The sequence below is a fragment of the Morone saxatilis genome, unplaced genomic scaffold (assembly GCF_004916995.1).
Source record: "Morone saxatilis isolate NCDOM2014 unplaced genomic scaffold, NCSU_SB_2.0 Contig0, whole genome shotgun sequence".
Classification (NCBI taxonomy): domain Eukaryota; kingdom Metazoa; phylum Chordata; class Actinopteri; family Moronidae; genus Morone; species Morone saxatilis.
Genome location: NW_023339650.1, coordinates 20060108 through 20074702, shown reverse-complemented (window position 1 = coordinate 20074702; position 14595 = coordinate 20060108). Strand labels below are relative to the sequence as shown.

Here is a 14595-nt window from a genome sequence, read left to right as displayed (position 1 = left end):
TCTTTATGAAAAATATAGACAGGAAACTTGAGCTGACATCAGTGAACATTTGCTGTCAACAGGAACTGGCCACCAATCACCAAACCAGACAGCGGAGTTTGATTCAGGCAATAAGACAAATGTCTGTCAGCGTGGAAGAGGTGATTTTCTCTGCTGCGCCCTAAAATAAGAGGTTTGTTTCCATCCTGGAATCTCATGCGGAGCGGCTTTCAGCACCAGAGTTAATGTCTCTGAGATGAATGAGCTTAGAGTTTCCCAAGAGTGTATTTTTATCTTTATCCCACGACATCACAGTCCTACACACAGTGGACATATAAATGTCCATACTGAGAGTCCCCCTAAAACAGAGTGAGTTGGAGGGATATGACGTATTCTGAAACCTTTTTAAATAATGGTACAAAAGTAAAGAAAGGACATAATTTAACAAACAAAATTTACACTTCAACATATTACTAAAGAATTTATTCCAAACTGCAGATTTCTACTCAGCAGCCAGGAAACTTGCTGAGCATCAGTTAGTTCAACATATTGTTCCAGTTAGAGACACTGGTCAACAATAAGCACGCAGAAGTCCCAATGAAGCAGATTATCCTTAACGACGTCTCATAAAACCAATCTGGCTCGCTGTTAAAAAGTTTACCTGCTCATTTATTTCATGTCATGACCTCAAAACCTGTTCATTCTCTACTTGACTTTACAATTACTTAATATTCAGTGTTTCATTCGGAAAGAAATGTTTTAATGTATCTGAAGTGTCCTCACCTCACCTCATACCTGTCTCCCTTTTTCATATGATTTATTACTACGTAAACGCAAACATGGAGCTAAACCTTTCACTCAACCGCTCGGCATTTATGTACCAAACAACCTCAAATACTCAGCTGAAACAGAGTTTCAACACACTCTCTGCTTAATCTGCTGCTTCAAAGGCAAGTTGAAAGGTCTGAGAATGCAGGGATGAGCCTAGAGCACAGAAAAGAAAGGAAGCAGAGGACTGACAGACTAACACCTGAAGCGGTTACGACAAGCCTGAAACTCAGAAACAGGCGCAGCGGGATCAGCTGTCAGTCAGTGAGCGCGGTGCGAGGGGTTGTTCGTGAGGCTGAACTGTCCCCCATGCAGCAGGACTGCATCTGTCCCACATTACCACTGTCTCAAGAGCCAGATTAGCTCCTGGAAACACAAAACATAATGTTGATCTCAGTCAACATGTTACTGGAGACTCTCAACCTCCAAGAGCTGAAAAGAGGAGAACATTTCAAACAATGTGATGGATGGAGCAACAGTGCAGCGTCAGTTCAGCAAACAGGCACTGTTTGTTGATTCTGGACCTCACTGTTTATTTGGGATTTCATCAGTTTCCACTTTGGATCTCTAAGAGGTTTAATATCAGGGAGGGTGACATCACGGTCTGTGTTATGGAAAATTGATTTCTTTGTGAATCTCTGAGAGAGTTTGATTATTAAGTGGTTACTCTAACCACAAACAACATCATGTTGCCATGTTTCATCACGACATTGAATTGTGCCCATGATGTTGTTTGTTCAGGGGGTAAGAACACAAAAGTCCCCATCAAGTGTTTTATAACATAAGTCTTAAGCTATGATTCATGTATCCTCCAGTATCTGGCCCAACCTTGACAGAAAAGTCATTTTTTAGGTATTTTCAGGAATTCTTAATGATGTTTTAGAGTTTTCAATCTCCTGAAAAACAATAAATCCTAAAGTTTATAACCTTAGGGTAACAGATCTGACTCTATTAGAAACTTCTCAAACATACTTTTCAACATATTGATAGGCTTTCATAGAATATAAATATATCGATTGCTTTTCATTAGAATTTAAAGTAAATTATTTTATATTTATTATTATTATTTCCTAGACATATTTGCTTTTGTTGCATGTTTTTATTGTTTTTCTGTGTGTTTGAGTTTCTGAACTGTTTTGAAAATGTAACTTCTGACTGGACAAAAAAGAAAAACTGTACTGATCCTCCATTGCAATATTATTATGGTTGTGAACTAATTATTAAATGAGGGGGAAATGAAGAGTGAGGAAGGAAAGAGCTGGAGAAGGAAAATATGATAAGTTGGATGAGAGAACTGGGGGTTAGGGTTGGAGGGGGAAAGGTAATAGCGGAGATAAAAACAGAAAGAAAATAAAGGAGGGATAATGTCGGGCCAGGAGAAGATTGAAGGGGATAGAAAATAAAAGTCAGACGACAGAATGATGTATACAAAGAGGAAAAATTGAGAAATGGAGGAATAAAAAGAGAGATGAAAAAGAGAAAAGATAAATCCGAAGTAGGGGTTTCTTTTAAGTGCAGAAAGTGGCTGAGTGGAGGCTATGAGCTCTAAGACAAAGAAAAACATTCTCTTGTTATCAGTGTTTACCCACAGTGCACCAGTAGATGCTGCAGTGGATAAGGCAGCAGACCATTAGGAGCTATTGACCTCTGGCCGTCTATCTCCACCCGACTGCCTGTTTACTGTAAGCGTTTGACTAATGACGGCAGAAACAGTCGTCGAGAGCCGCAGTTTGTCCTCCAGACAATAAATATTCTCAAGAACGTCTTTAAAGCTGAAGACACGATGGACAGCAGAAGAAAACAGAGTGCTGTTACAGGACAGCCTTGAAGACAATTTTCCAAATCATCATTCATCTTTAGATTCACAGGCAGCCACTGGTGGTGTTTCATTTTCAACATCGCTGCAAATTTACAGAGAAAAGTCTTATTTTGGGTGCTGAGGCTCTGGAACAACCAGCCTGATAACAGCAGGTCACCTGAGTCAGAGATCTTTAAAAAAGTCCTTTCTTAAAACATACTTCACAGTATACAGTCTTTTATTCCTTCAAATGTTTTTATCTAAATTCTTGGTGTATCTGGTTGAAATCTTAATTAAAAACTTTATACAAGCAGATGTCGAGTTCCTATCATTGCTCTCTCTTTTTCAAAGCAACAACCATGAACTATGAAGTCTCCCTTTCCCTGTTTCATAACCCCAAATTCCACCAGACGCATTCCAATGGCACTCGTTGTGCCCGTTCTAGACAATGTACGTACGTCCCAGAAGTCTCCACAGAGATTAATCAGCTGGTCTATTTTTGAGCAGATCACGTTGGCAGGAAGTCAGACAGAAACAGCATATTCTCGGTCAATTTTTAAAATAAATTCAGTGTGCAGACTCCAGATCGGATTTCACAATACATCAACATTGTAGCATGAGACCAAAATTCATCTCAATCAGTGAGAGGAGATTTTAAGCAGAGGAACCCAAACACAGGCAGGCAACACGCTTCTGAAGCGCTCTCGTGGGATTTGAAGACGCACGGATAATGGAGCCAAACCACGTCACAGACATGACGACATAAAGCCGTGTGCGGAGGAACACTCTGTTCCTCTCACATCCACAGGCATCAAACCAGCAGGAAGAGAGTAGTTAAGTAGTAAACCCAACACCAACCCCAGTGGTCGTTGTCTGCCGTCTGACCTCAGGGGGCAGCAATGAGCCCATTATGATTTGTTACACCACAATGATGTGAAGAAGCCACACCATAAAACAAAAAAGTGAGATTTATACTTTTGTTTCCAAACAGTATTTTCCTGTATCTGTAAAGGTGTGTTAATGTATGTGTGTTACACCGTTACAGCACAATCAAGGATGAAAAACTAGAAGCTAAAGTGCGCCTAATAATCGATGATTGTCTGACTCACCAGTCTCTGCAGGATCCGCTTGCTCTTGTCGTCGGTGCAGTAGTCAGACAGGATGCTCCTGTGGACCAGAACTAGGCCATTCAGGAACAACCAGGAGCCGAACCAGAGTAAAGCGAACACCAGGGTCCCCCGACGGGACCACAGTCTGAGGCCAAGCCACCGGAGCAGGCACAGCCCGCCACTGCGACCACCTCCACCTGACACCAGTCCTCCAGGGAGCATGGCCGCGGGTGGTCGCTGTCTGCACAAAAGTGTCCTGACGGGTTACAGAATAATCTGCTAAAAGGTGGTCCAACTAATGACAGAAGCTACAGAGCTCCTGATTCACAAACGTTTATTTATATTTTGCAAATAGTAAAACAGAAAGGGGAATAAATACTTATGAGCTCATTAAATGAGACTCTTAATAGATCAATCTATCAATTCCCATGTTGCATGAAGTAAACTTGATGAATTTGATGAATAATGAATTGTATCGTCAGCATGTCTTGCTACACCAGTTAGGAGGCATTAGTGCCTTCATAGCTCCCATGAAGCTGTGCAACCAGTGGGGGTCACAGCTGTAATCCAAGATCCAAGACTTTCAATCATGAAAAATACCCATACCATCAAAGGCCTGTTTCTCCTCAGCTTGCCTGGTCTCAATGAAAACTCAGTGAAAGGACCGGAGTCCTGCTGTGTCCCCGGAAAAAAAGCCCAAATAGTTCCGAAAAATGAAAACAGCCAAAGAGAAGAGAGGTCCATAATCATCCAATCAGAGCAACACGTTCCAGACCGAGTCGACTTGTTCGCCCTCCAGCTTGGCTCCACAGCTTCTCCGCAAGAAATATTTGGAAATTTTGTTTGTTCATGCTGGAGTTTTGCCTTTTTTATACCCGACTGGTTGATTTATTTTACGCACAGCGAGTCAACGAATGTTGAGCAACAGGAAATAACTCAGAAGTGTCCAAGTCGCCCCGTGTGATGTGGGTGTCTGGGCCCGTCAGCAGTGCAGTGAGGCATCTGAGTACACACACTCAAATACACAACCAGATGCCTCCAGCTTCACACACACACTCTCTCTCTCCAGCATGCACACACACTCGCAGCAGACTCCCCTGCGATGCTGTCCTCACATCACCTCTGAGTGGCGGCTGTAGTTTCTGCAGTCGTCACGCCGCCGAGCTCAGACGCAAATGTCCCTGAAAATCATTAACAGAGAGCCATTTTCAACATATCCAACAGGGGAAAAAGTCTTTGTATTGGAAAAAGAAAAATGGAAATATCCTTCAGCGGGAGCTCTGCAATGCTGGAAAATGCTGTTTATAAGCGTCTAACAAGAAAAATTATTTCAGAATAGAGAAAAAATCTTTGTTGGTGTCAGAAGAAAACCACTCTGATGTATGAAAAAGTCCTGAACAGTGGAAAAAGACATCCTTGATGTTTGAACAAGGAGATCTGTGACAAGAGAAAAAGAGTCAGTGCTTCAGATCTTTACTCAGAATTTTGCCTTTTGCTCTAAAAGAAAAAAACTCTTGTCAATCAATGATTTTACTCTAAAGAAGATCAGCAATTTCAACAACATTCAGAGAAACGTTGGTCATCAAAGTTTTATAAACTTTTCACCCTTTCAATGTCAACCAAACCGCCAGTGTTTTGAACTCTTATTGATTTTTGCAACGTTGGAATTATTTCCGCTGCAGAACTTCTGTCAGATAGCTTGCACAAAAACAACCAAACTAATAAAGCTTTTCTCCCAAAGATCTTGAAGGGTTCAGGAGAGGAGAGCAGCTCTGAAAGCTGTTTGATTTCCCCTCTGATGTTCTTGTTTAAAAAGATAATTATCTCTTCCATTTGCAGGGTCAGTCGAGGGTTTCTCAAAGTGGGATTTAAGCTTGTAGACTTTTAAAAGGAAAGCTTGTCAGTCACTCAGCTGGTTTTACTTTTTGAAATATCTAAAGAGAGACACCAGAACTCTCAAACAAGCTTGAAGTTACTGTCAGGCCAGTGGAGAGATGTTTCAGTCATCTGAGGTCTTTCAGTCCAGCCCTCTCCTAGAAATTACATTCATATATAACAGCAAATACGTTTTCAGGGAAACGTGATGCCGACCGAAGGATGTTTTCTATGAACATAAACAAGAAAATGTTCATTAACATAAACTGACTCTGACAGAGTATTTCATTTTTTGTCCTTTAGTGTCTTTATTAAAAAATCCGCAGTGACTTGAGACTTACGATTTTTTATTAACCGCCATCAAACCCAACTGCCTCCTTACGACTCCACCACGTTCCATAGATGAAGTGTTTGAAAAAAACGTATCTGAACATAATCCAGGCAAAAACAATCTAATAATACACAAACTTAATTTCTAGGAGGCCGGGTTGCTCACTCTCTGTTTTCTATCCCGCAGCTATAAATCTTTTTGCTGACACATCCAAAATCTCTGCAATCCAGTTATTTAGCCCGTATTACGATTTCCTGATGTGGTTGTGGCTCTACCACACTGGAAAACACAGAGAGACTCAGCAGAAGTCAGCAGATCTCACCACTGTCATCTGTCGCACAGACACTCCGCAGAGATCCAGATGACGAAATTGGGCTCTTCAGATCTTAAACTAAAGAAGACCAGGAAAGGGTCGGTCATCGGCTGCTTCTTTAAATGAGAGAGTTTGTTGATGGGAACGTGGGTGGCGGAGAGGCGACAGCTGCTGCAGCTGTTCTCGAACTGATCCCAGGAGATAAAACCACATACTAGCCACTATTTATATGATCTCTCAGGTTTGATCTATGCACCGTGTTCCCAGAAAGTACTTGCTAATTGTTTTTTCATTCCATAACACAAACATAACTAAGCTAACAGGTCAGCTAGCTGCTCAACGAGGAGACGTTACAGCTACCGGGGACATTCACTCTGGACCACATATCCTTTCATCAATGATGGCATTTTTACAAGCTTTTGGCAACGGGCAGCTAATTCTTTTTTTATGTATTTATTTAAAAAGGGACATTTTCAGGATTCATATTCAGGTTTTCTTAATGTTACAAAAAATATTTAGTAAAATTACATAGACCTTTTTTTCATCTTTGTGTTTGCATCATTTTGAATTTGAATTCAAACAGTAAATGTGTGTTTTTATTTATACAATACTGCTTAATTATTCCACTGTAATTATGATGGTCGTTAAATTGACACTATAAGATCCAAAGAACAAACATATATCTCTGTGGACTGTGGTAATTACAGAGTTCTCTCCTCTCCAGCACACATTATACAATATATTGTTATTCTAGGCAGCGATTTCATTTTTATCAAATACACCGTGATACTGATATACCCAGGTACTCAAGAAGAAGTAAGGTTACTTATAGACAAAAAAAAAAGATACCGGTAATCAGTACTGGTGACTATGTCAGGCACTGGACTGCCAGACAAACCAGTGGTCCAGCCTCCTTTACTGCCGTCCTCTGTGACTGGTGATGAAGAAAGGTATTAAAAGGTGAGGTGGGCTGAGTCATGACCGTGTTGTAGCTGCGTTTCCACCGCAGGAACTGCTGATATTTAGCTTTATAGTCGAATCTAACTAATTTGAACAGCCAAATCCGATTCGACTGACAAGACTCTGAATCGAGTACAGCTTTAACACCAGCTGTCAGGTATCGGCTCATTGATTGACAGAACAAACACAAAAATTAGCAAAAATCCAAATAATGCAAATGATTATAAAATGACTTTTATGCAGAACATCTCCAGGGTTAGATTCAAACAGTAGCTGCAGCTGGTCGTTCAGATGCAACAGGTGCCAAACTCCGCAATCCCCAAATAACCCTCCAGATCTCCTCCTACTGAGGAAAACCACCAGGCATTTTGTTTCACTCACCGAGTCCTATAAGTGGCTCCTGGAGCCGGTTTGTGCACCTTCTCAGGAGCCAATTCTTGCAAATTACCTCTTTCGGTGTCAGCAAATTGACAGCAGACAGTTGAAGTCCTCCGGCTGTTGGAGCCGTGGTGTTCAGCAGGCAGCTTTGTGAGCAGAAGTCTCACAGGATGCTGGAGATCCAAAGGGTTAAATAACTATTGAAGTTAAAAGCAGAAGACGCTCTGCAATCCAGTCGCCTACAGGGTTTCCAGTGATCTGTTCACAAACTGCTTGTGGATCCTTCAGTCGTCTGGTTGGCGTTTGAAGTGATCACCAGTGAAAACCAGGAATTAACCAGGATTAAATTGCTTCTTTAATTGTCCAGAATAAATTATAAAACTGTTTGTAATCCGTCGTTGATTGTCCTTGAAAACCACTTCCTTTTCCTTGATTAAAACCCCAGATTCTGTTATTTAACTCTTCAACAGCTCCTCATATAAACTGAAGGAGAGTCAGCAGGTGTCCAGGTCATTGGCACAGTCCAGATAACTTCTCTTTCCCATCATAAAACTGCTGACTTTAAAGTGATGATCAGGATTAACTCTGGTTTGTAACAACTGAAATCATTTAAAAGCTCAAATCTCAAAGAAAGCAGCAGACTATAAAAAACTATCTACTACAGCTCCTGGAATAATTCACAGGATTGTATCCAGATTAATCCAGATTACTAAACTTCTCTTCCTCCAAAAATCCAAAAATCAGGAGACATTAAATTAACTGAAGATGAGATGTGCAAAGTCCAGATCATTAAACTTCTCCCTCTGTGAGAAATAAATCATAAAACGGTCTGCAGGCTCTTCAGATGTCTGGTTTGATCAAGAAGTCTGAATTCTGGCACAGAGAGCTGCTGGAGGAGCAGGTCTTAGTCCATAAAGATGCTCTGGGAGATAAACTGTGACACTTTTCCAGCAGGAGACGATCCGGCTGTCATACTGTCCTTTAAACCCTGATCCTGGACTGTCAGGCAGCTCCTGGCGGCTCCTGCAGACGGCTGCTGTTACGGCTGCTCTGGTCTCTCCTCACACTGCTGCTGCCTCTCTCCTTTCCTCCTCTCTCTCTCTCAGCTGAGTGCCTTAGCTGCTTGGGCTGGTGTGTTGGTGTGTGTGTAGTTCGCTCAGGCTTGTTAGTTCAGCCATTCCTCTTCCCTGTTCCCTCTCAGTCTGCTGAGCACTTCCAGCTGTTTTCTTTCTCTTTCTTTCCCTACGAGTGTGTGTGTGCGTGGTAGGTTGTGTGTGTGTTGTGTATGTGTGTGTCGTGTTGTGTGTGTGTAGGTGTGTGTTTGGTGTAGTGTGTGTGTGGTGCTGTTTTCAGGAGCAAGGAGGCGCGTCCACCTGGAGTCCCTCCGTCGTGCAAACTGGAGAGACCTCCCCTCTCTTCCTCTCCTCTTCACCTCTCTCAGCCCCATGCTGTATATATTTTCATGGCTACTGAAAAATTAACCATTCGTATATCCTACAGTACCTCTCTCTCTCTCTCTCTTTACTCCCCCTCCTACCCCCATTTTTACCCTGTTTCCACAGCAGCAAATCTCTGCTAAGGTTCAGTCCCCACATTCAGCTTCTCAGAACCTCGCCAAATTAAAATGTCCCCCCCTTCCATTTATCTCACTTTCCTTTTCTTCTTCCGTTTTTCCTTCTTTGCTTCCTCCCTCTTTTTCCCTCTTTCTCCCCCCAACCCTCACTCCTGAGCCATACATGGCAAGCGCTCCAATAAAAACAGCTCAGAGGCCCAGGGCATGTTGGTAATTGCCCTATTTGTAAAAATGCCAATAAAGTTCTGCAAACAGCCACTGCTGAGGCCGCTCGATGTGGGGTTGCATCCGCTGAAGGGGTGAAAAGGGTTTGAGGAGGTTATTTTTAAAATGCACTGATGTGTGTGTGTGTGTGTGTGAAGTAGGAACAGAGAGCAGACTGGTAATTACTGTTTATATTAAAGCTGTATTTAGCATTTTGTGGCCAGTAGAGGGCAGAAAAACATGGGGGGTCACATGAAAAACGGAATATATACATTAGGTCTCAACGTTTCATTCATTTCTGTGAAGAAAACTAAATGAAATTGTTGTTTTTATTGTGATTATTATTTAAGATGATAGATAAACAGTTCAAACAATCAAAGAGCTGATAGAACAATGAGAAGAAAACAATGAATTTGAAGCATATTAAGTATGCGTGATTGTTAAAAATACAAAATATAGACCGAATTGTATAAATCCCTAAAAATAGCTAATCTCTGATCAATATTCACAGGAAATGAAAAACTCATTACAATCTCTCTCTCTGTGTTCACTGTTTGTGTTCATTGTACAGTTTATCAGCTGTTCTCTGCTGTTATTGTTGAATATAATAAGATAATATGTCACTAGAAAAGTAGGTTCTTTAAAGGTCCAGTGTGTAAGATTTAGTGGCATCTACTGGTGAAGTTGTAGATTTTCAAACGTGTAGATTACAGCCAAAAAACACCAGAGCCAGTATTTGGTTTGTCCTCTAAAAATGTCTCATTCTAAGGTAACGATTCTTATTTTCAGGTGATTATACACTAATGAAAACACACCTATGGATATTATATTTCTGACAATAGATCGTCCTCATTGTTACACACTGGACCTTTAAAGGTAAAATGTTGGTGACCACTGACATGATAACGCCTGAGGAAGTTCCATTACCTTTGGATATGGTCAAAAGCTCTGGAAAAAGCTAGCAAGTGAACCTTGAAATTTAGAATTTTTCAAGGTTCCCAAGGTCAGGAATGAACCTTCACACTCAGATCAAGATAAATATTAAACATTTGCTGGTTACACCTTTGAAAGTATTTCTTTTATACCATTATAATACCTATAAATCTCTATAAAACTCCAGTCTGTGAGTTAGACTGAACTCTGGATGTGTTATTGCCATCATTACCCATCAGGCCACAGCAGGCCTCCCTCTGTCACCCACTCTGTCTTTTGGATTAATGTTTGCAATCTTCGCACTAACTGCAGAAAGCAGCGAGGGCAAAGACAAGAATACAGACACAGTTAAGAGACTAGCCGGTGAACATAGTGGAGCATTAAGCAGCTTAAGAGACAGATATTTCCCTCAGGGGCTGGTGGAGACCAAAAACAGAGCTAAAAGAGAGTGAATATATTCATCAGTTGGACACAAACACAACTCCAGTGTGATTCCACTAACCTGGAAAACCTGGAAATTTTAGAGAATAGTATATACAATCATGAAAACACCTGGAAATAACCAAGTATCCTGGAAATAACCAATGTTGCCCTGAAACATTTTCCTTTGCTGTGGCTGAATTATTGTTACAATTAGAGGATGACCAGATCCCAACAAACCAAATGTGGGACAAAAAGCATGTTTGTGTGGGTCAGTTAGCAGTGCTGAGAGATGCTGAGAAAAATGTCTAAACGTGTATTCTGCCCGTTGTGTCGTAACATCACTGTGCCCTCTGGTTGATTAAGCATCATACAGTAACACACTGGTGAGGCCTTTAGCATGTGAAGGACTTCACAAATATATTTTATTTGAATGCCAACTGCCCACACTCCCATGCTAAGCAAATACAGTATAAAAGGAAGCTCAAGTTTCACAGCTTCTGCATCTGCACAGCTAGTGACTTTTCGGTGACTCACAGTTTTGTCCGCTGGGCGTAGCAGAGACGGTCCCATGATGACAGCCTTCTCTGCTTTCTTCACAATCATTGGATAAAAGCCAGGATTCAGAATGCGTCCATCCTGCAGTGGTTTGACTTTTGAAAACTAGAGCCAATTAAAATGTGGGACATTGGATAAAAATGCTGTGCAATCCATGACTATATTCCACAACTAGAGATTTGGATGAACTCTGAATTCTGTTATTTTTAAGAACTTTTTATACAATCCTATGTTGACATATTAGCCTAGTGTGTATATTTTTTTACGTTTTGTGACACCTCTTAAAATCAAGAAAGCCTTGCAACTCTCCATGAAGCTTCGGCGACCCCTAGTGGGGGTCCAGACCGCGAGGTTGTGAACCAGTGTTGTAGAACATGCTTCCTCAACTGGTGGGACCCAAAAGCAGATCCCGTAGTTCCTGTGTTCCAACAAATCATAGATTAAAATGGTGAGTGCAATGTAATTATTACCGATAATATGTGAAAATTATACACGATGTTCGTCTCTAGTAAGCGACACCCTGTTTTTAACGGTGGTTGAAAATCATCTGGTATGTTTTGTTTAGCTTGAACAAGTTGAAGGCAGACATGATGGGAGATCAATACATCTGACAGATTTTCTAGTAGCGACCAGCAGCTGCGGCCCGAGCAGACAGCTTCTCTGAATATTCAAGCAGTCGAAGCAAGGCGCGTTTTGTCCCCGTAATTGCCAATTAAACCATCTGCTGTTCTGCGAGCTTGTCTTCGCAGCGTTTTGGCAGTCGATCACAGAGCAGCGTTCTCGTTAACATTATCCTCTCATCTGAGCCGTCGCGTTACAGTCAGCCACTTATCAGAGCCTCCTCGTTAGCCGCAGCCAATTATCTGAGGTCGCCTGTTTGGGGCAGGGACTTATCTCACAGGTACGTTAATTGACTAAAACACATATTCAGAAAATTGCTGGCTTAGCAAAAGTCTCAGAGATTCTCACCTTCATGTTTTCTCAAGTTCAGTTTGAGGTGTTGCGCAGGAGAGAAGAAACAAACTTTTAATGCTGCTTGAATCAGGTGGGACATGGAATTATTCATTGAAACATGCATTTGCATTGAAGGGATTTACAGACACGCACAGCTGCCCTTGAAACACTGGCTGAATGCATCAGTGCACAAAGTCAGGGAGTTCAGTTATTGGTAGCACAATGTATGCCAGGTTGCTCAGTCAGGCTGTTAAATTCACTGGAGTCACAGAGTTGTGTTGCAGCTCCTTCTAGTGGCTGCTCCTGAGAATTACAGGAAATTATGATATCAGGAAGCAAGCAGGGGTGTTTGACTGGGGGTGGCACAAGTGGGGCACTGACTTATGCAGGGGTGGTATGAAGTATGTGTCTCAGCTTTCCAGTCATACTAATTTAGAACCCATTTTCATTCAGATATATTGAGGTCAGAGGTCAAGGAATCCCTTTGAAAATAGCCATGCCAGTTTTTCCATTGCCAAAATTGAGCCTAACCGGAGTATTATTCAGCCTCTGTTCCGACATGCTAGAATGACACAGTTGGTACCGATGGATGCATTAGGTCATCTAGTTTCGTATGATATCAGTTCACTCTAGTTTTAAAATGTGACAGTGCAGAGTGGAAGAGGGAAGGAAAATGGGGTGGTTCTCTGGAAGAAAGTGGAGGAAAGAGTTAAAGGAAATGATGAAGGGAATAATTAACGACTAAGAGAGGAAGTGGATGGTAGAATTTCATCTTGGATGGCTGGTTGGTCAGACTGATGTTTTGGGGCATCCGTAACAACAACAATGTGCCTGTTATTTGAATTCCTACAGTAATAAGACAAACACTGGCACATACAGGATTTTACTACTGGCAACTACCACTTCCAGCTTAAATGTTATTTTGTTGTACAACCGTGTGTTGTGTAAGGATTTCCTTGATCCTTAATTTGACTCTCCCTTGTTCTGTTTTTGCAGTTCCTAGTTGTGACCACTAGATGTCAGTATGAGCCCATGTTCTTCAGCAGCAGTGATGAGCTGTGGCGCCATGAACATCAGGGGTTAAAGTGTGTGCTTTTCTATGTTTATTAAATAAAGCAGAATTGAAGTTACACGTAATAATTAAGGTTCATTAACTGTGTTCATTTTGATCATTCTGAGGTTCACAAAGAAGAACTTACTCAGGAGTTCGTACTGTGTGTTTCCAGAGAGTCTGACGCCGCTGCAGACCAACAAGTTTCTATTTCCACTACGAGAAATATGTCACATAAAATCATCAGTACTGCGACAATCCAGGATGCTGTTCGCTTTAATCGTACATGAACAAGATAAATTGAACTTTTTCCAAATAAAAAGTATAACACACTGCAGGTCTCAAAAGGTTGTTTTACTGTATTTCATTTTCTGTATGTGTGCTTTTTTAAACCCTCATCATTTATTTGACTGAACTCGGTGTCGTAGCAACACTGACAATAATTAATAAACACATTTTTTTCACATTTAGGGTTCAAAAACTGCTCATTTTCAGAATTATTCAAAAAAAAACTTCAGTTTGGGGAGTTGATGTTAAATTTAAACTGTAGACATATTCTACACCAGTGATCCTGACTATTAATAATTCACACATCAGACAGGAAGCATTTATGTTGGAGGAATTTCTTTGTGTCTCCAGGTGTTAATCCGCCTCTGCCTTTAATTGATTGGGCTGAAGTTGTCTTCGTTCTCTCTGATTGGCTCGTCCAGCTGCCGCTCTGCATTCCAGCTCCTGTTGGAAGAACAACAGTTAAACTCAGGTATTCTGGTCACGTGACTTCATGCCAACATTAAAAAATAAAATAAACTCATCATCTGTGTCAAAATCCAAAATGGCAGCAGGAAGAAAAACACTTTTTTTCATTTTATTATATTTTTTGTGGACTTTGTTTCAGACAATGATGGTTTGTAGTAATTATTTTATTTCACAATTTATTTATTTATTGGTTTTATTCCATATTTTAATATATAAATACAAGTTTTTACCATCAATAATGGTCTATATTACAAAAAACTTTATTGCTGTATAAATAAAGGTTTTGCTCAAATAAAAGCTGTATAAATATGGCTGGTGTTTTACTGTTACAAAAACTATATATAACCTATTTAGAGTCTTTTCCTGTCATGGTTTAACAGTTTTTTACTGTAATATGAAATTTTTACAGTGACAGCATTTAAATTAACACATTCTTGTGTTTTACATGCACATTTTAAATACTTATTTATATATATAAACTTAAAAATTAGACTATTTGAGTGCAGGAGTTAAAGATCTTGTTTTTCCATCATCAGCAAAACACTTAAATACTTAAGAGATGCAAAAAAAAAAAA

At 40.7% G+C, this 14595-nt stretch overlaps 2 protein-coding genes across 4 annotated transcripts in view; both read right to left on the bottom strand.

Annotated features, from left to right (window-relative positions):
- The window catches only part of dipk1c (divergent protein kinase domain 1C), a 37779-nt gene extending 29110 nt beyond the window's left edge, over positions 1-8669 (bottom strand). The window contains exons 1-2 of one of the 2 annotated variants that reach the window (XM_035655526.1): positions 7575-8669; positions 3715-5151 (exon numbers count right to left, since the gene is read on the bottom strand). In XM_035655526.1, the coding sequence (XP_035511419.1) occupies positions 3715-3936 (222 nt within the window). In that variant the 5' untranslated portion in view covers positions 3937-5151; positions 7575-8669. The remainder of the gene's footprint in view (positions 1-3714; positions 5152-7574) is intronic. The other variant, XM_035655518.1, reaches the window with a different exon arrangement.
- A 4853-nt stretch (positions 8670-13522) lies between these two features.
- tubb6 (tubulin, beta 6 class V) overlaps positions 13523-14595 on the bottom strand; it is a gene marked incomplete at its 5' end in the record, with an annotated part of 7849 nt that continues 6776 nt past the window's right edge. For both annotated transcript variants that reach the window (XM_035655506.1, XM_035655497.1), the window contains 1 exon segment: positions 13523-13996. Coding sequence is in view for 1 of the 2 variants with exons in the window: in XM_035655497.1 (XP_035511390.1) it covers positions 13924-13996 (73 nt within the window).